The sequence below is a fragment of the Ambystoma mexicanum genome, chromosome 1q, assembly GCF_040938575.1.
Source record: "Ambystoma mexicanum isolate Mex_15411 chromosome 1q, UKY_AmexF1_1, whole genome shotgun sequence".
Taxonomy (NCBI): Eukaryota; Metazoa; Chordata; class Amphibia; order Caudata; family Ambystomatidae; genus Ambystoma; species Ambystoma mexicanum.
Window position 1 is genome coordinate 560,836,934 of NC_090922.1, and position 26,074 is coordinate 560,863,007.

General features: G+C 47.6%; 1 protein-coding gene across 4 annotated transcripts in view; it reads left to right on the forward strand.

The window, feature by feature from the left end:
• LOC138531734 (nectin-2-like) overlaps window positions 1–26,074 on the forward strand; it is a 262,202-nt gene that overhangs the window by 44,033 nt on the left and 192,095 nt on the right. For all 4 annotated transcript variants that reach the window (XR_011284856.1, XM_069641009.1, XM_069641008.1 and 1 more), the window contains exons 2-5: window positions 19,903–20,235; window positions 20,625–20,930; window positions 21,406–21,523; window positions 22,044–22,195. Coding sequence is in view for 3 of the 4 variants with exons in the window: in XM_069641009.1 (XP_069497110.1) it covers window positions 19,903–20,235; window positions 20,625–20,930; window positions 21,406–21,523; window positions 22,044–22,195 (909 nt within the window). In the remaining variant the exon portion in view is untranslated. The remainder of the gene's footprint in view (window positions 1–19,902; window positions 20,236–20,624; window positions 20,931–21,405; window positions 21,524–22,043; window positions 22,196–26,074) is intronic.

A 26,074-nucleotide genomic window follows, 5' to 3' on the forward strand; every position in this document is an offset into this window, starting at 1 on the left:
AAACCATCAATCATCCCCACACTTAAAGCACAACAGAAGGGATCCAAACAAACATTGAAATACAAGTGAATTATCAAGACCGCCTTGTCCAATTTTGTTAACTTGTAGGGACAAAAGGCTTATTTCCGCAAGGTCGTGGATCGTTGGTTAGTTGGAACACAGCAAAAATAGAATTCATACCCAATGATAAGGGACTGTCCAGTCAAGGTTGTATACACCTATCTACTTTTATTATTACTACAAGGGGCAGGGCTAGCACACCACAAAATATAACCCACCCTGTAAAGCTGGGGTGCACAACGTGATTTTGACAGAGGACCGAAATTACCTTACATGATGGCTATAGTGGGCCGAAAAGTAAATGTGGGTGGGGTGGTAGGAGGGGTGGGGCGTGGCAGGAGGCTTTTTCAACCCCCAATTTTTATTAACACATGGAAAAAATACATTTTTGAGGTGTACGATTTTTATTTGTATTTCAAACTTACATTTTGTACTACACATTTTCCAAAGCATTTATTTCTATTTAGTTATTGCATATCATCTGTTTTAATTAAATTATATATATTTTATTGACCCTTGATTGGACATTCCGTTATTTTGGACTGCTATACTTTGCTGTTTGGGTTGCCCAAGAGGAGTATGGCCTTCGTTGAGTCAGGTTTCCACAAACAGCAAAAGATGTACATTTCCTAACTGTGCCTGTTTTAGCTTGATTTTTGGGTTCACTCTTGGAGTGGGACACTATGCCCCATGACTCCCACCCCTCAACCAAACACTATGCCCCATGAGCCCCACCCCCCAACCAAACACTATGCCCCATGGCCCCCCCAACCAAACACTATGCCCCATGCATACTCCTACAGATCCCAACCCCACCTCTGCATCCAGACTAACAAGCATACGCAATGTACCCATACAGACCTGATCCGCACACACCAATACACTATGCGCCCATACAGACCCAGATCCCCCCCCCCCCCCCCCCCACCGACCCCTGCATCCCAACATACACTTAACGCACACACAAAAACAAACATTCGGGCAAACCCGACACCCGCCCCACACCCGCATCTCAACATACAAGCAGGACAAAACATACACACATGCACACATACACACATACACAATCTAACCGGACGTGCTGGGAGGCAGGCTAGCTGGAACGCTGGCGAGGTCTGGTACTATGGCTGGCAAGGCACGGCTGAAATGCCTTCCGGGAAATGCTTGCGGGAAGCAGATGGTCTGTGTGTTGCATGGCCTCACACCGTCCTTGGCGGTTTGTCTCCCATAAATTATTTTCTTTATTAAAATGAGAAAAGCCCAGGCGATGGCACTCGCACCGTGCGGATGGCCGATTTCCTCACATGGATGCCGCTGCGTTGTGTGATGCGCTAGTCCTAATGAAGGGATATCATTTTTGGGCTCATTCGGTGTTCTGTTACCCAGGTTGTTTTACTCCAGTATATTTCTGTGATCCTAGTGTTTAGCTTTGTACAAGAAGCAAGGGTACATCCGTCTTTGTACTGCTATCTCTCCCAGATCCAGGGACTGGGAATGACTGATTAGAAACACCTGTATGAGTATACAGACATGGAACTCCCCGTTTGCCTTGGCTAACGTGGTAGCTGCAGTCATGGCCCCTTCTCTGTTGGAAGGGAGTCTGTGCTATAATGCACCTGGCATTAATCCAATGTCATCAGCCCAATAACTATAGGCTGTTTGTTAGGTTTAAGGCAGTAAAAACTCATTAGTTATACCCTATACAAATGTGCACTTTAAATAAGTATCCAAGAAGAAAGCGGTGTTAACGCTGACTGAGAGTTCCGTGTCCCAAATGAGGTCTACCAAAATGTAGGTTTCTCACAGTCCTGTGAGCAATAATGATTTCCTATGGACAGTTGGGGAACATTATTCACCCATGCTCTGTTTCTCTGACCTACATGTGGCTCTTGCTGGGACCAGGGCCCTTGTGGATGTGCGCTTGTTGGTTTGACAACCGCTTTCCTAGGCCAACAGCTGGTGGATGCTGGAAAGTACGAAAAGGTAGCTTTGGCACAATGCTGAAATTCCCTTTGGGGGCTGTTGCTGTGCGGCCTGATCGTTCCATCTTTCTGCGCCTTCTTGAGGATCTGGTCCCCCGTTTTCCATTCTCTTTAGTCCGTTCTTTTTGGTGGGGTGTTTGCAGTTGTTTGTGTCCTTTGTTGTTTTCACTGCAGTGTACACTGTCACTCTGGTTAGCAACCTAACTATACCTGGCTATATTGGTCCAGCAGTGACTTTTCAGGTCTTGGAAGTGTAGTGGCTAGACTGCTTCCTTGAAGATGTGCAAACGTGATGGTAATCAAGGGAGATAAAGTTGTGATCCTACCAGGCACCAGTACTTCACCTCTGGGGGAGAAATGGGGGGGGGGGAAATGGGGGGGGGAGCCCCACAGCGCTCAAGGTTGCTGTGGTTGAGTGGGTGGCTCTGTCAAGCTGGCCGATCTCTCTACCCTCACTGGAGGTTTTTGAGTAGTCGCTGATGAACTCGTGCCATGGGTTCCCGGCACGGATCTGCAAGGGGCCATGCCTTTGAGGTCTGACTCCACTGGGCTGCGCTGGTTGGCAGATGCGGGTTGGCAGTAAGAGGTTGCGATACTCTCGCTGGCTTGCTGTGGGCGATCTTTTCCTCAACCGGCCCACCGACTGGAAGGACGGATTGGGTCTTGTGTCAATCAATCCTGACTGATATAAAGTGGGCACTTTGAGGATCTGCAAAGACTGGACTTGGTTGCTCACAAGCGAAGTAATGGTGCAGAGCCCCAAATATTTATGGTGAGATTCTGAAGGTTGGCACAGGCTTAATCGCATTAGCGCATTAACTTGGCTTTTAAGGTCGCAGCTACTGGGGGCGAAAAGCATCCCAGTAAAACTGGAACAAGGCCTGCCATTTTAGCTGCAGGCATCGGCAAAACGGGGTTAACTAGAGCAGGAGTGCAACGAAACCTACATTTCGGGGCTGGCTAAGTGGTGATGGGAGGAGCCACTTAAGAAAATAGGAGGGATGAACTTGGAGGCCCCCCCCCCATTGTTCTACGCCCCCCACCCCCTCATGGTCTGGTGTGGAGACCAACAAATAGTATAGCGCAATATGCAGAAAGGCGATGGAAGTCTTTCTTGATGGAAGTCTTTCTGGAAAGTAGCCGCTTTAAAGTTTTACTGGATTTTGTTCAAGTACATTTTTCTGAACAAACACATTAACACCACCAGTTTCGGGAAAGGCTTCCCTTACATCTCAGCCTAACAAAATGCAAGTGTGCACATCCAGGGGTGCACCTAGGCAAAAATGTAGGTGGGGGCTAAGCCTTTAAATGTTGGGAGAGGCTCTTCAGAGACGGTGAAGGAGTGGCATACTTACTTGTGTGGGGCAAATAACTCCTCTATTCATTGTAATGAGACTATTCGAGTGCAGCTTCAATGTAACAAACAGTTAACTCTCTCCTTGAAGACTGAAAAACCCCACTTTTTGCAGATCCTGAAGGTCCCAGAAAGTGTCAAAATGGCAGGTGGTGTGCAACGAAAGACTCCTATCATAGCATAACAGGACATTGCAGAGTCTGTGGCTGTACTCTGGATGGCCCAAGCACCATCAGTGGCTGGGAGCAACAGGGGAGAAAATGGAACGTTCAGCCTGTCAGCTCAATGACGTTGCGCGCCTGACTTGGAGTACCCGCCTGTTTTCCTCACGGCCATTTTTGCCGTTGGTATTTTCGCCGTTTCCACTGCGGCCGTTTTTCGCTTTGAAAAAAAAAAATAATAAAAAAAAAATAATAAAGCAGTTCGCCCAACCACTCTCAAACACACTACCACGCACCTACTCCAAAGTTTTCTTTACCTTTTTTATTTTATTTTTTAAACGGCTGCCGACGGTAAAAATGCCCGACATGAAGGCAAGAATAACGTTAATGAGGGGAAATACAAGTATTACAATTTTAAACCCTATATTTCCCTTCCTTTTTTTGTAACCTTGTTTTGACTAGAGCTCCCACACATTTTTCGGGCGTTACTGAGCACTAAGTCCCCCGTTATCCCACAGTCAGGGCCGTCACGAGGGGGCTCAGGGGGGGCAAACTGCCCCGGGCCTCGCGCTTGCTGGGGGCCTCGCGGCCCCCTCCTAAGTGGAAGGCAGCACAGTTTCCCGTGTCCTTTATTCACACGGGGGACTGTGCTGCCCCTGCAATGATTTTGCTGTTTCTTGTGAAGCCGTTTGGCTCCGCAACAAACAGCAAAATAATGGGAGACAGCAGGGCTCAGAAGTGAGCTCTGCTGCCTCCCGTCATTCAGCTGAAAACGTGGACATGCTGAATGACAAGAGAGGACTCCTCTCCTGTCAGTCAGTGTGTTCACGTTGCTCAGCGTGACCACACTGACTGACAGGAGAGGAGTTCTCTCTTGTCAGTCAGTGTGTTCATGTTGTCAGTGTGACCACGCTGACTGATGAGAGAGGAGTTCTCTCTTGTCAGTCAGTGTGTTCATGTTGTCAGTGTGACCACACTGACTGATGGGAGAGGACTCCTCTCCTGTCAGTCAGTGTGGTCATGTCAGCGTGATCATGCTGACTGATGGGAGAGGAGTTCTCTCTTGTCAGTCAGTGTGTTCATGTTGTCAGTGTGACCACACTGACTGATGGGAGAGGACTCCTCTCCTGTCAGTCAGTGTGGTCATGTCAACGTGATCATGCTGACTGACAGGAGAAGAGTCCTCTTCTGTCAGTCAATATGTTCATGTAGTCAGTGTGACCACGCTGATTGATGGGAGAGGAGTTCTCTCTTGTCAGTCAGTGTGTTCACGTTGCTCAGCATGACCACGCTGACTGACAGGAGAGGAGTTCTCTCTTGTCAGTCAGTGTGTTCATGTTGTCAGTGTGACCACGCGGACTGATGGGAGAGGACTCCTCTCCTGTCAGTCAGTGTGTTCATGTTAGCATGATCATGCTGACTGATTGGAGAGGAGTTCTCTCTTGTCAGTCAGTATGTTCACGTTGATCAGCATGGCCACGCTGACTGACAGGAGAGGAGTTCTCCTGTCACTCGGTGTGTTCATGTTGATTAGAGAGGACTCCTCGCTTGTCAATCAGTGTGTTCACGTTGCTCAGCGAGACCACGCTGACTGATGGGAGAGGAGTTCTCTCTTGTCAGGCAGCATGTCTACGTGTCGGCTGCATGGATGCTTTTTAAGGGTGCATGGAGGTAAGGTAAGTGTTTTCTATTTTAAATTAAAAGTGTATATGTGTACTTAAATTAAATTAGTATGTATATGTGTATGTATGAATGCATGCGTGCATGTTGAGGTGTGTGTCAATGCTGTGTTTGGTTTTATGTATACATGCATGTATGGAGTTGTGTAACTGGTGGTTGAATGCATGGGTGAAAGTGTTTTTTGTGAGTGTGTGTTCAGCACCACCCCTAAATGTAGCCGCCCTGGGGGCCACTTCATTAAGGGGTGGGTTCATGGCATCAGAGGTGCACCTAGGCTAAAATGTCAGGGGGCAAAGGGGACTAATACTTCAAATGTTGGGAGATGTGCTAAAGTCAGTAGCTGTGAGGAAGGGGCAAACTTCCTTGTGTGGGGGCACCTAAAATCTTTCCACTTTTCAAATGAGACTATTCTGGTGAAGCTTCAATGTTACAAGCAGCTACCTCTTGCCTTCATTTCTGAAACATCACACTTAAGGACTGCTGTGAGAATGAGATGTCGCATGTCACCACTTCCCTTCTAATCACTCCCCTAGCATGCAAGTGCTAACCCCACATCACGATTGCAATTACCTAAAAATGTATGGATAGGAATGCAGGTGCTAACAGTGAAGTGACTTCTCATGGCCATGCTAATGCCTATGGCAATTCTCACCCAGTTCCTGCCCTCCCCACCCAAAACACCTCCTCACTGGAACACTGAGCTAGTTTTAAACATGCCTTGCCATCAAACCTAGCCCTCAATGTGCCTGCAAGTGTTCCTCAAAGGAGTCATCTGAGAGTTCCTGACTTCATTGGAGTTGTAAACACGTAACTGGTGTAATAAAAATGTCTTAATCAGGTCTGCCTTTAGCCACTCAATTTAAAAACACCCTGCATGTCTTTCGCTGAAATTCTTTTAAAAATAAGCATTGGCAATGCCAACAGTTTTGGCTTGTGTATAAGTATTAGGCATTTACGAGGCACTGCTATTAGCTGCTCAGTTACTCAAACCATTTTGCACTGGCACTATCAATGGCCAGCTAATACCAATACAGAAGTGCCTTTCCCATGCCTACACGAATGCCCAAACTGTTACCATTGCCAGTGCTCTTTTTGCTTTACCCTTGATGCACAGGACTATGCATCAAGGTTAAAGCAAACATACTACCTGGCTAAATTGGCCCACTTTGAATGTAGGCCAATCTAGCCAGTAATAACACTTATGGCACACAGTCAGCCTGGATATACTTTCTGTGGCATGGCATTTTTACTGGTTGGGAATCCGTATATGGTAATAATGGCAAATATTGATGCAGCCTGCATCAACATAATTAGAACAGCCAGCATGAATATATGTTTATACTAGCATATCTCGCGTGGAAAGGCGGCATGAAATGTATTGGAAAATGTTCCTATGCACAATTTGTGATTTGCAACTATTGGGAATTTCCATGTGCTTCCATACAAAACCAATTGCAAACTGCGTGGATTTCTACCCAATTTTGCAAAGAAAGTGCTGTAAAATGCATACTTTTAACCCAATGTTTCAAACATTTTCTTGGGAGTGAGAACCCCCCCCCCCCCCCCCCCCCCCCCAAGCCACCCTTGTTTGGTTTGGGCTCCCTCACTGTGCTCTGTTGATCTTGACTAATTGGAACAAACATTTAAGCCTCTTAAGTTCAGAAATGTACCGGCCTCCACTGTACATCATTTGTCACTGTGTATGATGTGCTCCTTAATGATATGATATGGCATTTATAACGTGCCTGTACGCAAGTGTTTCTAGGCGCGACAAGGCAAGGAGGGAGAAACAAGAGTAGGACAAAACACAGATCTTACTAGGCCTTGTGTCTTTCAGATCGTGCAAGAGCATGGAATGGGGGAGGGAAGAAGTGCCGAGGGTGGGGTAGGATGCAGAAGTGCAGGAACAAAGGAGAAACAAGAGTGCAGCCAACTGGTGGCAAGTGTGAGTACTCATAACTGCAGCCAACGGATGGAGAATAAGAGCAATAGCAGGGACTGTAGGGGTTACAGATACAGACCACAAGTGCAGGGGAGCCAAGAGGCAGTGCGGGATTGCAACAGGACAGGCAGGGACCTGGGCCCGAATTCAGAGCTTGACCAGGTGACCAGTGCATGGATCAGGCAGGTGATCAGCAACGGAGAGGAAGAGGGAAGGCAGAAGCAAAGAGACAAGTCTTGAGATGGTTCTCCTCAAGTTTCAGCGAGGCAGGGAGCTGTTTCCAGAGGGAGGCCCCAGCCGAAGAAAGAGATCTGCCCTCAACTCTTTGCTTGGAAAAGTGATTGACCCTCAGAGAATTGGAGGTGGCGCAGTGGAGAGCTCAAGCCATCTTATATATATTTATTCATATAATAAAAAAGTTAGTCTGGCATGAACCTTTCTTCAGTAGAGAAAGTAGTAATAAACCATATTTGGGATCCTGCACACAAACTCAAGGGTAGATTTCTCAAGTCTCCTGTGTGCGGATATGCCGCCGCTGGCCGAGTGCAAAAAATTGTAAGGGGGCCTCACCAAATGTTTTGCCCCGGGCCTCACCACATCTTCTGACAGCCCTGCCCACAGTCTCCTTTTCTCACATTCTGGTCTGTTGTGTGTTTTCTTCACTTCCCCCGTGCTAGTTTCCCATCAGCAGCCAGCAAACGAGCCCTCACCACCGCCCCCCCCCCACCCCCCGAATATAAATACGTTTTCTCTCTTGGCAAAACACAGTCCTTCCCTTGCTCCCTAGATGGCAAGGCACCGTGTTCCAGGAATTGTGAAGGGGGTGCGACGAAGCCCACTGATGAGCTCTGCATGCCTTCACCGTCGCTGGCTCCCTAACCTAGTGCTGTGCACAAGCACAACCCCACCCCTCCGACAGATTCAGGGGTAGCACAGGGGCAACATGCACAGCAACAGGTTCGAATCCTGGATCCGCGTTTACAAATCGGGTATTACGCGCGTTATAAAATTTGTTAAAAAATTACAATAAATCCTTTGCAGAATCATTGTGGGAACCGTGCGAGTTAACACCGTCAGACTGACCGTACGCATTCAGTCCCCTCCAGTTAGTTTTTCCAATAGAAAAGAACTATTGGATTAGGCCTATTCTAGTTCTTGTGGGACATACCTCGGTGGTTTTATGCTTCTGCAAATGAGCGACCTGTCGGCAGGTCCAATGTTTCATTAGAGCACCCTGGGTCACTTAGATTATTGAGGTCCATATCGGGAGCTCCTGTGATTTTTCAGTCCCTGGCTACTGTTGCGAAATTTGAGTGGTATGTCGTTTTTTTGTACTCTGTGGACATTGTGAAAATGCTTAAACTGGTCACGGCAGGTGGATTGCCCTTGCTATTTTCTATGAACATAGTGGGGAAGTTGTGGGATTAAATTGCTGCTATGTTTTCTGAGTTGTGGTTTTGGACGTGCTTGGTTTTGGAGTTGCGGCTGACTGCTAAGTCTGACCAATTTCTTAACCAAAATAAGGTTTGGGGCCCTTTCCCACAATCTCCCTTTTCTTTGTTCCTCTTTCCTTCCACCTAATCAGTGGCACATTAAAGCTATGCTTTAATCCGCTCACCAATCCTGATGCCATTATCAAAATCCTTACCTAACTCTTCAACTGTTTTCGACTTGTTGACCCCTATCCTTTCTGCTTCAATACTGCTGTGTTTGCACCCATACTCCAAAAACACAATTAATGGTTCATTTCTATGCAGCTACTATCCTGTGAACTTCCTGAAATTCTTTTAGGACAGGATTTTGACTCCCCAGCCCCCTCTCCAGTAATGTGTAATGTCCTGAGCAGGCACCCCCCGTCCCCATTTTTTTCATAGGGCACCTTGCTATGCTTATTTCTGATGACTCCACATTCAATTGGTATGTTATTTAGTCCCCCGCCTACACTTTTTTTTTGGGGGGGGGGGCTTGACTGCTAGTATCTAGTCTGGATGCCTTTTTAAAAAAATAAAAAAAAAACCTCTGTGGGTGTTGCCTTTACATAGGTTTCCAACTTCATCACCACTATTCTCCGCACAGCTTCTTGTCAAATGTGATCCAGTGGTAATCTTCTACACATGTGTAAATTGGGTTTCATTTAACCCCATTCCTTCATGCCAGTCATGCTGCATATCTTGATGTTCTTTGGGTGCCTCCAGATTCCCTGTACTTCTAAAGCTTTCCCCCACTTCCCAACTTCCTGTGCCACTCTTCTGCTTCCTGCATACAAAGCACACTGGGATTGGCATCACTAGACGGCTAATTCTGAAACGGCAGCCAGGAATTGCCCCCGAGCTGCAGAACAGGAGCGAACCAATACGCTGCAGTGGCTTGCCTCTTTTAGGGGAGAGGTCACCCCTTATGTTGTATCATCTTCTGACTCCAGAGGGAGGATTGCACCTAGTAATTGGTTGGGCGAACTGCGCTCCGTCAAGTCGGTTTTTGGCAGAGGGCAGGTTCGTCTTGTTCCAGCCCAATTCCTCCCCTGTCTTCCGCAGAGGTGAAGACAAAGGCTCCAATGATGGATAAAGAAACGTCCCTCCCCCATTCCAGAAGAACATTTAGGGTGATCTGGCTGGACATGGCCAAGCTGAGACCATTGTTACTCGGGAACCTGCTTGTGACCGCCCCAGAGTGCTTTCTGGAAGTGGCTGGGAAGTGCTAATCGTGAGACACTGACCGGGGTACTCCAGCAAACAGAACTTATCTGGACTCTGTTTTTAAGCTTTGATCCATCTTCAAACCAGCCCAACCACCTTGATGCATTTTGAGCTGCTGTAAGCACCTTGAGCTATTGACACTTCAGCTCTGCTGCTGCTCTGCTGTCTCAACTCATTGATTGCCTGGGCTTCAGCCATGTCGAGCTAATCACCACTGAAGAACTACATCTCATCGTTTGACCACTTTGACGCGACTTGACCGATTCAAGTTCCCAACTATACCATCACTTGCCTGCTCTTCACCTGATTCGAGTCTGTCACCACTGCAGGACGGCCTCAATTAGACCGTTTTGGGACACTCAAAGCCTCTCAACGTCAACTCAACCCACTATAAAGCACCAAGAAGCCTGACTTCATGCTGTCTTGCCCCAAGAAAAAGCCTGTAATGTATTTGAAGTGGCCTGCTTTAAGGGTAGTGGCTATTCGGATCGCACACGCAACTTTTAAAATCTATCTTCAGTGAACTTTACATTGCTGCTGAAAATACCTGTGCAGGCCTGTCTTTGTACCCAGAGTGCCCAGTTTCATTACACGTTTGCATATTCTGTGCCTAAACTTATAAGGGTAAGTTGTAGTTTTTTTTTTTTTTTTGGTTAGTTTTTATATTTTTAGTTTAAAGTATCCTATTTTTAGAGAACATTGGACATTCTTTCAATTGGCAGGCAGATTTAGAAAGAGGCTGTTGCAGTAGTCCAGTCTAGAGAGAACCAGGGATCTGGAGACTGCGAGTTTCTGGGGGAAAGTGAGAAAAGGAAGAATACCTCTGATGTGGTGCAGCTGGTAGTGGGACTTCTTGGAGACGTCCGTGAGGGTAGAATCGAAGATGACACTTTTTTTGCCTCTTAAGAAAGGCTCGGGTAGAGGGCCCAAGGAGGGCGGCCAATGAGAAAGATCTCAGTCTTACTGGCGTTCAGTCAGATACCGTTAAAGGCACACCATTCCTGAATTGCAGATAGACGCTCAGGAATGAGCGAGAGAGGAGGCAGGGGGAGCTTGAAGGAGAGCCAAGTGTCATCCGCATAACACTCAAAGTTAGGAGAGAAGGTAGAGATGAGATGAGCCAGAGGTGCCAAGTAAAGCTTGACGAGCCAGAGTGAGGGGTTGGAGGCCTGGGGAACACCACATGTGGGGAGCGAGAGAGGTGGTGAAGAGAAAGGACTACAGTTGGACCTGGGAGGGTCGATCGGAGAGGAAGGTCAACCAGGCTAAGGCCTGATGCGTGATGCCCAGGTTGTCACAGGGATGATTGAGCAAGGTCGCATTGTTGACCGTGTTGAAAGTGGAGGAAAGATCAAGAAGGATCAGGGATGTCATTTGGGGGTTACCATGTGCGGCACCTCCTTGCTACTCCTGTGGTCTCCCTTGCTACCCCTAAGAAAGAAAAAAACACAAAACTTATGTGAAGCTCCTGGGATGTGGCCAGCACTATGTGCCACTTTGTTTCTGGAGTGGCTGGCTTTCTTGTTCAGGCCTCTTTTAAAAAAAAAAATATATATATTAAACAAGGGTTCCACAAATGTAGCACTTGGAGCAATGACACTAAATAAGAAAGAATAGGAATAACTAATTTGTCTTTCTGGAATTCAATACAAAAATTGCTAGACTCACGTTTATTTCCGGCACACTTCAGGGGGAGAGTCACTGATTTAGTCTGTTCTTAAACCCTTCAAATTCACAGTGCAGACAAAAACATTGAGTCGAATAAGCATCCATTTTGGACTATGTATTTTGCTTTTCGCAAGTTGCAGTTATAACGTGATGATCATAACCGACGACAACAGAAAAAAAACACATTCCATCTCGGTGTCCTCGGTTACTTGACAAAATCATTGTGCCTGAAAGCTTGTGTAGAAATGGTTTTACCACAGCACATAAAATGGCCCTTGATTTCATTGTGCCACAATTCATACTTTATTGTAGTCTATCTTGCCTATCTCGTCTACAAAGTGTAATTTGCTTTCTGACTTTGAGAATATTCAGACATGTAATTTCTCATTTTACTATAGCCGGTAAGTTAGCTCATTGGGTTGAGTGCTCGCTGCTGCATGTGTGTGTGATCTGTAGGTTCGGATCCCAGCAAGGCCAACTCAGACATTCATTCTTCTGAGGTTGATAAATGAGTACCAACACAGGTTTGGTGATACTGTATGTATATTTGTTTTAAATAAAGCGCTTAAGTGCAAGTGCTGTATAATAACACATCGTTATCATTTGGCCTTGAATGTCTGCTTGCATTCACAGTAATTTGGTAATATGGGCCTATACACACTGATATGAACGATGCATATGATCCTTTCTTGTATGAAATGTATATCACATTACAGTGAAATCATAACCATATTTTTTGTAGTGTACTTGGGAACAATGCTATGTGATGCCCCTGTTTTGTCAAGGGGTGAGAGGCCGTGTTCCATCGCTTCCTGTGATGTCACTTTGGGATGGGTCAAATGGCATCACTTCCTGTGATGTCATCAGAGGTCAAGGGTCGTGTGATGTCACTTTCACTCCCACCCCCCCCCCCCCCCATGGCATTTTGGTGAAATGACGTCCCTGAGGAAGATGAGGACCGAAGGAAGACTAGAGTCGAGATTTGAGAGCAGGTCTTCAGTTGTTCAGGAGAGCAGTTTCCATGCTTCTGGCTGCTCTAAAACCAGACTGATGGTCATGGAGACAACCAACAAATGTGGTATGGAGAGTAAGCTGGGAGTTGGCCAGCTTTTACAGGAGTTTACCCAGAAAGGAGTGATAGAGATCAGGCGGTAGTTTGCCGGAGAGGAAGGATCGGCAGAAGGCTTCTTCCGGAAGGGGTGCACAAAAGAGTGCTTTAGGGGGAGGGGAAGGTTCCAGTGGCAAGAATGATTGCAGGAATGGACCAAGGCTGTCGATGTGGTCCTTGATGGTTCTAGAGAAGCACCTGCTTGAACAATACTTTCATAGATTGGACTTGTCTAGAAACCTCGTTGGGAGAGGAGAGGGGAGGAGGGGGGGGGGAAGAGGGGATATAGAGAGTGCGAAGCCCATGCTGTGTCTCGGAGGGAACAGGAGCAGTGGAAACAGCAGGATTGGCCAGCTCCTTGCAGATGAGTTTGGCCATGTTGGAGGCCGCAGAGACGCAGGCTCTGGTGTAGGCTCTTTTTGGACAGGACCGAGTATGTATTGCCTTTGGAGCAGGCGACAGGATAGTTTTCTCAGAGGATGTGCCCGATGCCCTCCACTTCCTCTCAGCCGCCCTGCACTTGGCATTGCGTTTAAGGGTGGTGAGGTTGGAGTCATCCCAAGAGTTGCAATGGAGGTGGGCTTCAAACGGATCCTCATGACTGAGGCAAGGACATCAAGAGTGTTTGTGATAGAGAGCCGCAGGTTAGAGAGGGCTGCGTCAGTGTGTTTCAGCCAAAGGTGTAGGATGAGGCGAGAAAGTAGTGGCAAAAGCCTCTGACACGCGCTTCATGGGGCCGGGTGGCAGAGCTGGGAGTAGGCTTCACCTGGGGGGAGGGAAGAGCATTGGGTGCGGAAAAGAGAAGAAAGTGTTCATTTCAAGAGAGGAGTGGTGAGAGGGTTTGAGAAAGGGTTGTCAGAAGAGAGGGTGTGCCTGACAGATTGTCGGGCCAGAGGGTAGAATAGAAAGAGAGAGTTGCAGAGATTGTGAAAGAGCCCCAAGCAGGGGTTACGCATCCAGATAGATGTTGAGGTCTCGAAGGAGGTGGAGGCAAGGAGAGAGGAGAGGTCAGCCCGCTCGGAGAGGAAGAGGGCGACCTTGCCTGGTGGCCTGTAAATGGAGCTTTCAAGTGAAGACCATGCAGCTGCTCTGAGAGCGATGGCCAATTCTAAACTGGACTATGTTAACTTTCTATACGCTGGCATTCCAAGTGATCAACCTCAGCAAATCTAATTGCTGCAAAATGGCACTGTATGGGGTTAGATTTTCTTTTGGCCAATCCAAAAATATATTCCCTTTCAGACCATTCCTGTGTTGGCTTCCAGAGTTGTAGATTTTCCTGTGTTCATGTACTAAGTGGCCATGCCTCAAAATATAAAACATCGGATTGACCCCTACCAACCTGCTCGACTGCTACTTTCACCAGTTTGTCTGCGTGTTTGAGAACTTGACATTCAGATGATGTACTCGTTTGGTTCTTTACAACACGGTTGTCTCTACTTTAGCGGTTCCAAGATTTTTTGGATTCAAGTGATTCCAAACCTGCACCTCATCACCATACGCCATAACATATTTTTTAATGGAGACCTAATACTTGAGATTTCTTACACCTCTTTAACACCCTCCTCCCGCTTTAGCATATCAACCAAGAGTGAATTACCTTGCAGCCCCCTGCCCTCCACGTGACCTCTGCCAACTAGGTTTCCCTGGGCACTCTTGTGGCATCAGGCCTTGATGCCAACCTTCCTCTGCAATTTTCTAGTCCCTGTTTCCAGTCTTTTAGCCGTATTCCCAGCCAGCTAATTGCCTGTCAGGGAAGTCTCATTCCAGGAATCTTGCCTGTTCCCAGTAACCCCAGAGAGGCCTGCTACCACAAAAACCGAGTACAACATTGATGGCGAGGGTCAAAGTCAGTCCAGGGCTCTTTCCATCCTGCACCCCCCAAAACCCCTCTCGCCACCATACACATCATGCACATTGCAGCTTAATACCTGCTACCACCATCACACTAACTACAGTGGCGCTTTGGCGAGCTACCCCTTGCCATCCCACATCTCACCCATGAGTCACCTGTACTAGCGCTTGCCCATAGGTTCTCCTCATTGGCTCCCCTTAACACTTCCCTCACGATCCCTCCTCCAGCACTTTTCCACTCCTCCATCCCTATCCCCTGCATGTCTCCTCCATGTACTGGCACGACCGAAAGCCTCCAGGCCTAGTAGGGCCGCGACTGTAAATTACTGTTTTCACCATTGTTATTTCCCCAGTTTCCTTTCCATTTAGCCTTGTGGCGCTTCGAAACACAATTCTGTTGTATAAAGGTTCTTACAAATGCTCAATAAAAATATACCTCTTCCCCCCACAATCTTCCAGACCAGTGGTGCTCCTGTGTATCGGATGTGCTAGTAGCTAATCGAACTTTGGTTCGCCCCACTGGATATATAAGTAGAACACAAGTGTCTTCTACGTAAATCACCTAGAAACATCCCAAAATAAAGGGATTTGGCCTGCACCCATCAACACCCCGGGATTCACACTTGCTACTCCCTCTAGCCGTCCACCAAAATGACAAACGTCGCTGTTCAATGACACCCCCTGTCACTCTTTACTAGCAAGCTGTGGAGTATGCGTCATGAGCACCACTACCGCCAACCTGAATTCCGAGGCAGCCCATCTCCTGCTGCCAAACCTAAAGACTAGTGCTCAGAAGCGGCAGATCACAAACCTGACTACTGCTGCACCCTGTTTGCAACCCCAAAATCAAGTCTTCCTTTTTAGCCAGTTGCACTTTTTAACCCCCCACGCGCCACCCCCACTTTCTGTTGTGGTGTGAACTGGCCGGTTTACTTTCCTTGCCAAAAAAGCCTTCAAAGCCCTTACCTGTTCATGGCCTCTCCCTCTGCTGCCTTGGCCCGCATGCCAACCCTTGTCTTCCAGTTCTGCCGTGGCTGTTCGGCTTCTGTTGGTTCAGTCTGTGCACTGCTTCTCTAGAACGCTCCACTGCTCAGTCCCCGGTGCCGCCACCTCCTTCAGACACCTCCGGCCGCGTGCAGCGTTGCCCGGTGGTGGGGGCTCTAAGCGGTCCTTTTTTTCTGTTAGGTTTGTTGTTATAGTGCCGTCCCTAGTCGGAGACAGGTTCAAAGTGATGACTAGTTTCGTTTACGATGTGGGGGATGGGGCTTTAATGTTTTTGATACTTGTTCGAATACTCAGTTTTGGTCTGGTTGTAGTTTATTTGGAACCACTGTAGTTTCTAGGCTATTTGCGGGTTGGCGTTGTTTTTTGTGTGCTCTGTATTCTTTATTTTTTCTTTTTAAAAATGTATTCTTGAAAACGGAGACGTTGCTCCCAAGTACAGTTGGCGGATACCTTCAGTCTTTTGTGTGGGGTTTTTGTCATGGCAAAGCATTGTTCCTTAGACAACTCCACACCTTTTAACTAATGTGCACCAAATTCTGCATACTTGCCTGTTGGGACCCTCCGACATTACTGGCTGTTGGGACCCTCCGACATTACTGGCTACATAACATTTGAACACCCCACCCCTTTCCCATTGCAGCACCGTCACACATACGGTTGCCTAAAATTGACACGATGTCAATGTGGTCGTAGAAGGACCGGTCCTCGACCCTGGAATGCACGTTTTCTGGGACATTTGTACCGCAACAAAGTGCACCACGCCAGTGTGCAGCAACAGGTGGGGAGAGAACACAGTAGGTCCCAGTATGCAGCAGGCCACCAACTCTCGACCTCTTTCCTCACACCCCCCCACACCCAGCATCTGGTCTCGGGTATGTCAGCCAGCCACACACACCCATTCTCAGTGCAGTTTACTTCAGTGTGCAGAAAGATAAGCGAATCGGAACAGTGACCCACAGGATCATTGCTTTTCACCAATTGTGTTCTGTCTGGAAATAAAACTGGAGCTCCCAGTTTCCAAGAGCACATGAAAATCTGCCTACAGGGTGCCAAACTTCTGTGGCAAGGCGCGATTTGTGTCACTTTAAACCTCATGACCTTGTACGCTTCTCACGCTGGGGTCTTCTCACATAGCTAGGCCTTGCTTGATAGCAAGCCACACCTAGAACACATGGGTGTTCTTTTTTTTTTCTCCTCACAGCTAGGCCAGACTTGCAAACAGTATACTGCTTGGTGTCAACGCCTGTCTACTGCCGTACAACAGTAAACGTCAAGGGTACAACAGATGAAATACCCAGGTCTGCAGATGGGGAGTGGGACATTGCACACTGACTTGGCATTCTCTGTACCACCACAGCGCTGAAGCACACAATGCCAGTCCTCCGTGACCACAGCCTCAAAGCGTATGACCTGATTGGGTCACCTCACATGCTCTGGCTTGATACTAGATCTATCCACTGCAGGGTACGCCCAGGCCAGGTCTCGCAGGACACCACACTCCACAAAACCACTGCAATCTTATCTGGTTTTCCTATCTACATGCATGAACTCGGAGGCAGCCTTGCTCTCCTCCCCCTGCTCCACGCTCCCCGCCCCAGCCAATCTCTTGCATGTGCCAAGAGGTGAAGATAAATTGCAGACATCATACTAAAAATGACCCTGTGAGATTACAGGACATGTGGTTCTTGATGTAATTGAAAGCAATGAAGACTTTCAGAGGTTGATGTTGCCTGCTCATTCTAACACTCTCATCCCACCATTGCCACACCTGCAGAAGCCTACTCAATTAGAACTTGAAGGAACTGATCATTCCTCACAAACCACTCCCCTCCAGTTTGGTGTTCACCAGGGTTGTGATGTAGGGCCTACCCTTTCAGGCTTGCCCCGGCAGGCGGAGACTGTTTTGCTCGCTCCTTACTTGGCGGGTGAGCCTTCACGGGAGGCTCATGGCTTGCCTGTTCCCAATCCTGGTCAAATCCCTGCCAAAAAAACCAATAGTGTCAAACGACAAACGGGTGACCTTTAGGAGCTTGCACACTAGGAAGTCACAAATGCCCAATATTGATGTGTATTAAATCTTTCGTTCTGGATCAAAGGAACTTTGTGATAACCAATGTTGAAGGTGGAAAGGAAAGAATCTAGAAATCATTGCGAAATAAGGTACTCACTTGGTTACATCAAAGAATGGGGCCTGGAGTAGTTGGAACATCAGACCTTGAAGATCTTGCGCAGGATTGACCGGAGTAACTGGTGCTCGCAGCAATCTAGTGACTGTTCTAGTGGGTTGCGGGTCTTGCACTTTACCCTTTTATCTTAGTTCATGCAAACATCTCCCTAGGGGCTGCTCAAACTGTAAATTGATAATCTAGGTTCCCCGCTGCGATTGGGCACTGCTTTTACGACCAAATGGCCCTCACATGTCCGTAATGTATGCTCATGGTTTTATTCATTCATGGTTCTTTATTACCAGCGATGTGCTGTTATCTTTTGCTTTTGCCTTCCCCTTTTTCTGTTTTCTGTTGTCATACTTTTTGTGTGTCTGCACGCGCCATCATGCCACCGGGTCCATTGTGCACTATACATATGTAATAAAGTAAATCGTCTTCTAGGTGTTGCATAAGCTCTGGGCAATGCTCCAGCCCGTGGCTAAATGTCTGGACTCGCGGTTTTGGCTGCCCTGTGGCAGAGCTTTGGTGCCTTGCCCCATGGCTGCGAGGTGCAAGTGTGTGATTGGTGGCCATGCCTGTGTTGAGACTGCTCTGTCTGGTTCTACTGCTCGTGGGTGTACATTCTCTTCTCATACCCTTGGTTCTACGCTGACTTTGTGCTTGGGCACATCGTTTTTGGGCAGAGCTTTTATTGTTGGGGCTTTGGCTCCTGGACGGGCTTCATCATGGTGTGGGGACTTGTTCTGGGTTTGGGCCTTCTGGGAGATTCTATGGCTGGTTTATGGCGTCCTTCCCTGACCATAGCAGCACTTTTTTTTTTTTGTAGTTCACAATTCCATACTTTTGGTTTAGATGATGAGAAAATGCTATGTCAAGTTGCACAGTTATGCACCAAGTCAAAAGTGAATTATCTCTTACCCCAACTGTACAAATGCGCCCTCATTTGCCTCGCACCAATCACTAGCTCTAATCCCCAACCCTATCACCGCATCGTGCCACCTCACCATGCACTTACACTAATAAGCCTGCAGATGACTGGTTCGGACTTGCTGAATATCAACTCTGAGCGAAACCTTAAAGTAATCTCGCATGCAGGCCGGCCGTGGACGGTTGATGTCCTAGCAATCCCTACTGCCGCAAATTCAACCCCAAACCCTAGATCTGTACTTGCAGGACCCAAGCACCAAGAAGCCATGGAAACGGAAAAAGATGCCTGATGGCAAGACCCAGTAACACAACAAAGCAGCCCCTCTAAATCTCCTAGAGAGCAGTGGTCTAGAATGTGGTTGGGTTTGTTCGATTGCACATTTTGAATGGCTGGTGACTATTTAGTGGAACAGGAAGTGTAAGATCTCGTCCTCTGGGATATCTAAACATTTTTGATGAACCATTTGTAGTCCTTGCCCAGTGACCACGCCGTTTGATGTCAGCCTTTTTGATGACTGGCTAAGTACAGGGGGGGCCTTCAACAGAACTTCCTTTCAAAACTGATAAAAGACCGGAGTTGCCTGGCTAGTGAGACAAGTACTTCTCCAGATAATGAGCAAGGCCCTATGTGGGGATGTGCAGAGCAAATCGTTGACTGTTAAATGGAGAATTTTTTTATATTATTGTAATAATTGCCCTGAGGTCTATGGTGCTCGATCATGGGTAGTCCACAGTCCACTAGTTGTATAGACCTAGAAACCCCTTCTGCGGGGAGACCTGGGCAGACTGCTACTTTAATGCAATTTGTATGTTTGGTCTTGGTTGTGAGTGGGTGTTGCGGGGGGGGGGGGGACTGGGGTGGGCCATATACTTCAGCTAAGCCTGTTCTGGATATATGTAGCCTTAATTCACACTGTTTGGCTGGGATCACTCAATGGCTGCAAAATCGAGTGATTGGTAGTCCAAAGGCTGAGGGAGAACCAATCCCCTGGGAAGTAGTGTCCGATATTGTGGTCTATGTTGTCAGTAGACTTATGATTACCGAGATTTCAATTCAAATACTATTTTACTCTGGCCGGTTCCGTGCTGCGTGGCAGCTCGGTGGGTTAATGCCACTACTGCAGAACTGTGATCTTTCCATGAGTGTCCACACAGAAAAGACCAAACAGAGCCAAGACTTTGTAATTTATTTTCCATACTGGGTGGCTATAACCATGTTTGTCTTAGTATTGAAATGAACATTAATTAAAAAAAACAATGTGTGGTCAGTACTAATGTTCCCATATTATTCTTGCAGCTCAGAAAGTTAAAGTCCGAGCGGAGGTCACAGGCTATGTTGGCCAGGATGTGACGTTGCCATGCACTTATTCGCCAGACAACTCAGATATCAAGATAACGCAGGTGACTTGGATGAAGGAAACGGGAGGCAAGAAAACCAACGTGGCTGTGTACAGTCCAAACTGGGGGAAAAACCTTCCAAACCCAAGGATCTCCTTCTTGAAGGAGTCTCTGCAGGAGCCCACGCTGGTCATCAAGTCCCTTATGATGACTGACGAGGGGACCTACGGCTGCGAGTTTGCGACGTATCCGGATGGGAACGAGGAGGGCACAACCAGGCTCATTCTGCTGGGTGAGTAACCCCGATGGCTCTACAGGTTTACTTTCCTACCCCTAAAAATTGCAGGAATCTGGGAGGGAGCGGGGGGGGGGGTGCGAGGGGTGGGGAGTGCTGAACGCTGATGAAAGATTGTGAGAAACCTAGAATTCTTTCCCGGGAATTGGGGCATTAGTGAAATCTGACCTCTCCTGATATCTTTGCAGTAGCACCTGTCCTGCGCATTTTCATTTCCAGGCATCCTAGCATGGCTTTACCCCGGGCACGAGGTTGTAGGGTCTGATGGTGGGGGGGGGGCGCGTCCTAACCTGGTTTTATGTAGTCTTTCTTTGTGAATTGGATGTCTTGTTGCCTGTCCAGCTATTTGTTCACCTTTTTAACCCATTTCACTATTGCTTCTCTAGCTGAACCCAGAAACAGTGCGGCGGCAGTCCCAGGTGCTGTAGGTGATGCTGTAGGTGATCGGGAGATTACGGTGGCAAACTGTACCTCGGCCAATGGGAAGCCCCCATCGGATATCACGTGGCAGTCAGTCCTTCCTGGAAATGTCAGTACCAGAGTGATCAACAACACGGATGGCACTATCACTGTCAACAGCCAGTACAAGATCTTCCCTACAAGCGAGGCAAACGGGAAGACCGTCACCTGTATCATCGCTTCTCGGACCGCCAGCGTCCCCCAAAACATCCCAGTTGTGCTTTCTATACAATGTGAGTGTGTGGCTGTTTATGTCCACCCTAAGAGCCGATCAGTGGCACTGTCCATGCAGTCTGCAAGGACTACCCCAGTGCACTATTTCAGTGTTTAAAGCCTCACAGTGGACTATAACGGTGCCTTCACGTCCTCTGTGCCTAATGCCATCTGCTCAAAAGTACACAATCTGTTGCACCATTTCACTGATGTTGGCCATGCAGGGACAGTGCTGTCACTACTGGTGCATTATATCACAAGGTGCATTTAGTCTTGCCTGTTTACTGCACTGATTGATAGTTGGGTCACCCCATGCCTCCCAGGTGGACCATCGATCCAGTGTTGCTTACTCCCTGCCTTGCCTTATGTAACCTTGGGTTCACGTAGCCTAACCCAGGTTTTTTAGCCTGTCGTTGTGCCTGGCTGTTGGTGTGGGGTTTGTTTACAGCGACTGACTTGGATAAACCCTGAACTGCTTCTTCATCTTTTTTCCAGACCCCCCAGAAGTGCGCATCAGTGGGTACGATGACAACTGGTACATAAACCGACAGCAGGCTGAGCTGACGTGTACTGCCAGCGGCAACCCCCCGCCAAGCAAATATGAATGGAAAACGTAAGTGGTCCCAATGGCGGCGTCCTTCTGGGCTGGAGGATGCGTTTCATTCTTGTGCATGGATGACCTGCAGTGGCTCCTGGCATCCACGTAGGGCATCGGCCAAGCACATCCTTCATCCAATTGACACTTGTTCCCTGAATATTGCATATTCAATCAATTTTTTTGATTTTCAAAGTGGGATTTGGTTTGGCTGGTGGTCAGAAGTTTAGCATTTAGTGCCTTTCATGATTTCTTTGTTTGCCTCCCCCACTTCTTTCACCACTCTCCATCCTCGTGCTCCGCTCTAGTTTTTAAACCCTGAGCTCCTTCATCCAACTCTACTCTCCTGCATGTTTCCTTTGTCCTCTGGCTTTTGCGTTCAAAATGCACTTTGCTCTATTCCTTCATATGTTGACTCGGTTGTGCTTTCTGGGTCCCCCCTCCGACTCCTCCTATGTATAGACCTTTGTTCCTTCATATTGGAATTCTGGCACATTTTCTGATGGCACGCTTCCTTTTCCCCACTTCTCTCTTACAGCGCAAGCGGTCAGCCTCTTCCCAACACAGTGGATGTGGTTGGCAACCTTCTGGTGGTGAAGACAGTGGATAACTTGGTGAACACTACGTTTCTCTGCCAGGCCACCAACTCCCTGGGCACAAGCTCTGCGCAACTGGAAGTCTTAGTCCGAGGTAAAACTCAAATAATTTACAAAGCTAGGTAAAGGTGGATTTTGGCAGTGTGGTCAGATGCTTTCCGTCCTGCAAGCCTTCGTCACTGGCTAGTTTTGCAGTCATTAGGGGCAGCATTTGTTGCACTGCTACATTTGATGCAGTTGCAGGGGTTCATCTGTTGAGGACAGGGCTTGAGATAAAGGTGGGGTTATGGACCATTGTGGCCTACACTTGGAATCTAGAGGGGCTCTTATCTGCTGCAATCTGAGATCTGATTTTAAAGTGCACGCCCCCCTCTGAGTTTGTGTATGCAAGATTTGCTGGGGTGTCATCTGACAGAGACTTGGGTTACCGGTCTATGACTGGTATCCTGGAGCTACCACACAGGTGGGCTGTTAATCGTTGGGGTCCTGGACCATGGCCCTGCATGGGCTTTATTTGATCTGTCCTCTAATGGGGTCTGAGATTCTGATGGGCTTTTTCTGTGGAGCAATGGGCATGGCAGATGTTACGAAGTGTATTTTTTTTCTTAATGAGAATTGGGTGAACGTTTTGGAATTGGAAATATCAACTCTTAAATGAGCCACAACTCCACAGGGTTCTCTGAAGGTTATCCTCGATGTGAAAATGTACTTGTGGCTAGTAGACTGGGGCGGAAGGGAGGCGCAATTGGGTTACGATCCCTGTGCCGTATGGTAGTTGGTGCGGTTAGGGATCTGGCTTGGGGGGGATGCAGGTTTGCGTGTGCATAAATGCCAGGGTAGGAGAGATGTGTCCCTGCTCATGTATGCCAACATGCCTATTCTATTTGGGAGATGTAATAGTTAGATTTTTTTTTCTTTGCATTCTGGGTCTTGAAGCCCTGAATTTAAAATGCGAATTCAAGCCCCAGAATGTTAAGAAAAAAACACTGGACTTGGCATGGTGGCATGTATGTAGCTCTGTGCCGATTAGTAATGTCTGTATTGTAGGCAGCCATTTGTAAACATGTTTGGCTTGACCCCACATTCACATTGAGGACGTTGTCTCGCCAAAGTGCTGTTGACGGATTCAGTTTTGGTTGGTGTTGTCCAGTTCTTGATTCCCCACGTAGGGTCAACACTGTCCTAAAGGGCGCTCAGATGCTGCAGGCTTGCCTCCTGTCTGTGGGCAAGCGCTTGTCCACTTTGAATGCACTTGTGCTCGAGACTGTAGTCTTTATATTTGCCGAGAGGACGAGGGAACTGAGGGAGGGGACCTTGCACATCCCTTTATGGATTTTGCACACTATTGCACCGATTTAATTGAGGGATGCAAATTAAACTGTGGACAGGAATAGATGGGGACGGCCAGTGGTGGACTGGGAACCAAAAGAGGCCTTGGACATTTTTTTTTCAAAGTCGCACCATACTGCACATTTGAGTTCCCTGTAGACCAGTCCAGCCCTGGGGATGGCTGGCCAGGCAGATGGACTTGGAGTTGCAAGTAAGCCCTTCTGCAAACCGTAAAATCCTTAAGGATTGGAAAATATATTTTCGTCAAAATGTGTGCTGGGCTGCTCTTTTCAAGTTAAATTAAACTGTTATTGAAAGAGGCAACAAATAGTTAAAAAATAGCTGGATTGATTGTTGAACACCTGTATATAGCAGCAGACCTAACACCTGATCGTTTTTAAGGTGTATTCCCCAGTCCAAGTCTTTTAAATTGGTTACCTGGCTCATAAACACTGACAATTTAATGCCATCTTAATGGAAGACATACAAGCAGAATAGTATCCTGGGTGGCACTTGCATTTCCCCCAGATCCTGCAAAAATGATAACCGAAAAAGGAGTATAGTAGTTAAGGACCCTTCCATGCCACAGCCTTCTAAAATATTGCTGGATTTTAGCAGTGACCACACAGCACCCTGTTGCAGTGAAGAGCGGGGGTGCTTCAATGAAGCGGCTGGAGAGAAGATTGAGAGAAAGGTGTGGGGAAAAAGGCAGAAGTTGACGGACAAGGAAAGGGCTGAAGGAAGATGGGTTTAGTGAAAAGAGACGAGGCACGAGTGTAGGGGAGAAAGTTCAAGCCTGGGATGGGGAACGTGAGGTGGACAAACCGTGGCCTTGAGATTTCTCTTCAGGCATGGGTTGAGGTTTGGACAATAGTGCTTGACTTTGAGTAAAGGCGACACTGGTAAACGGAGGCATTGCTAAGGGGGCTATAGCCCCTGGTCTTTTGGTTGTAGCTCCGGATAGAATCTCAGGAGCTACAACCAAAAGGCTAGCTAGCCCCAGTCCCAAAAGTTCCGACATTGGCGCAGCCCCGGGTCTTTTCCATACCTAGCAACACCCCTGCTGGTAAACGAACATTATGCTGTCCTGAATGTTATAGGGTTGGCTTTCAACAAGAGAAGTAGAGTGAATAGTTCGTAGAAACATGGTGTTGCTTGGACAATTATTTTCATTGTTTCTTGTTGCTACACACCCTTGAACACAGATGGCTCTTCATAGCCTGTGATTGTCTGTCTCTTCACAGCCTGTGATTGGTTGGCTCTTTATAGTCTGTGATTGGCTGTATAAAGCATTCGTAGTCCTGGCAGAATTACCTCAAGGCGGCACTCTGAAAATAGTTCCCAAGTAGGGGTCCAGCACTGAGGGTGGAGAATGTGATTTTTGGTGCTTACTGGGCGATGCAGGTTTACACGTGGCAAAAAGGAAAGAAAGAATGTTCTCCTGAAAAAATGAATCCAGATGTGCAGGCCGCATGTCTGGGGAGCCACCAGCAAGCCCTTGTAGGGTTTCAGATTGAAGTCCTATAAAATCACATTTTTGCAGACTAATGATTCCCAGTAAACTAACAGATGATGGAAAACTGGATTCCTGAAGGGGCGATTGCTCCTGCACTGTGACTAGCCAGGCGTATGCTTCTCGTTGCCAATATTGCTATTGATTAAATGAGATCCACAGCATAGTGGTGTTGGGTTGATTCGGTGCATTAGATGTAATTTGGACTTTTCTGGAGTTCTTCAAAGGGCCTTAAAAGATGATTATTGCGAACTACAGGTTTTCAGTCCTCTAAAAAAACTGTTCTTTTTCATGGAAAGGGAAAGTGCTGCTCCCTAGTGCCTTTAGGGTGTTCCATCAAAGCCAAATCTTGAAACGTTGCCACCATTGGGGAGAGGGAAGGAGGGAGGGAAGGCTGGAGGGTGGACGGGAACGGTAAACTGGGTGAACGGGTCTCCTGTGTGGACGGGTCCAGGTATTTTTTTATTTTTATTTTTTTATTACTTTTTTTTTAAATGGCACTGGTCCTTGATTTGATGACTCTTCCAGTGGGGGCGGACTTAGTCCTTGGGGAAAGAGAAGACTGCGTCTGGGGTTGGTCCTTAGTTTAGAGTCCTTGATCTGAGGCAACCGCGTTGAAAGTGATTTTGAGGGGGCGACAGGACAGCAGCAGTTCACCCGCCCATTCCCATGGACGAGTAGCAGCACGAGGTTGTAGTTACTAAGCGGCTCTGGGAGTCACTGTGGGGAGTAGCCGCGCTATTGTAAACAAATGGAGGCTTGCAGGTGATCACGGCGATGGGACGCAGCGCTCACTGTTGCTTGTGAGGAGTCGTGTCTATTTCTGTATGAGTGTGTGATCTACGTAGCACGTCATTCTGCAGGATGGCAGAGTTTGTGTGGCTGGCTGCACGTCAGACAATGTTTGTTACTGCACCAGTCCACTTTTGTTTGTCCAAAGAGTGGTGAATTGTGACCCTTACCAGGGGTTTTCATACTGTTGTCTGCGAGAGAGAGTAGAAAATAGCAGCAGAGGATGGGTGGGGGGGGGGGGGCGAGGTCGGGGGGCGCGCGTCTGACTGGTGGGCACAGTGGTAGAGATGAAATGCATATGAAAGATTTACAAGGCCAAGAAAACGAGTGGGGAGGTTT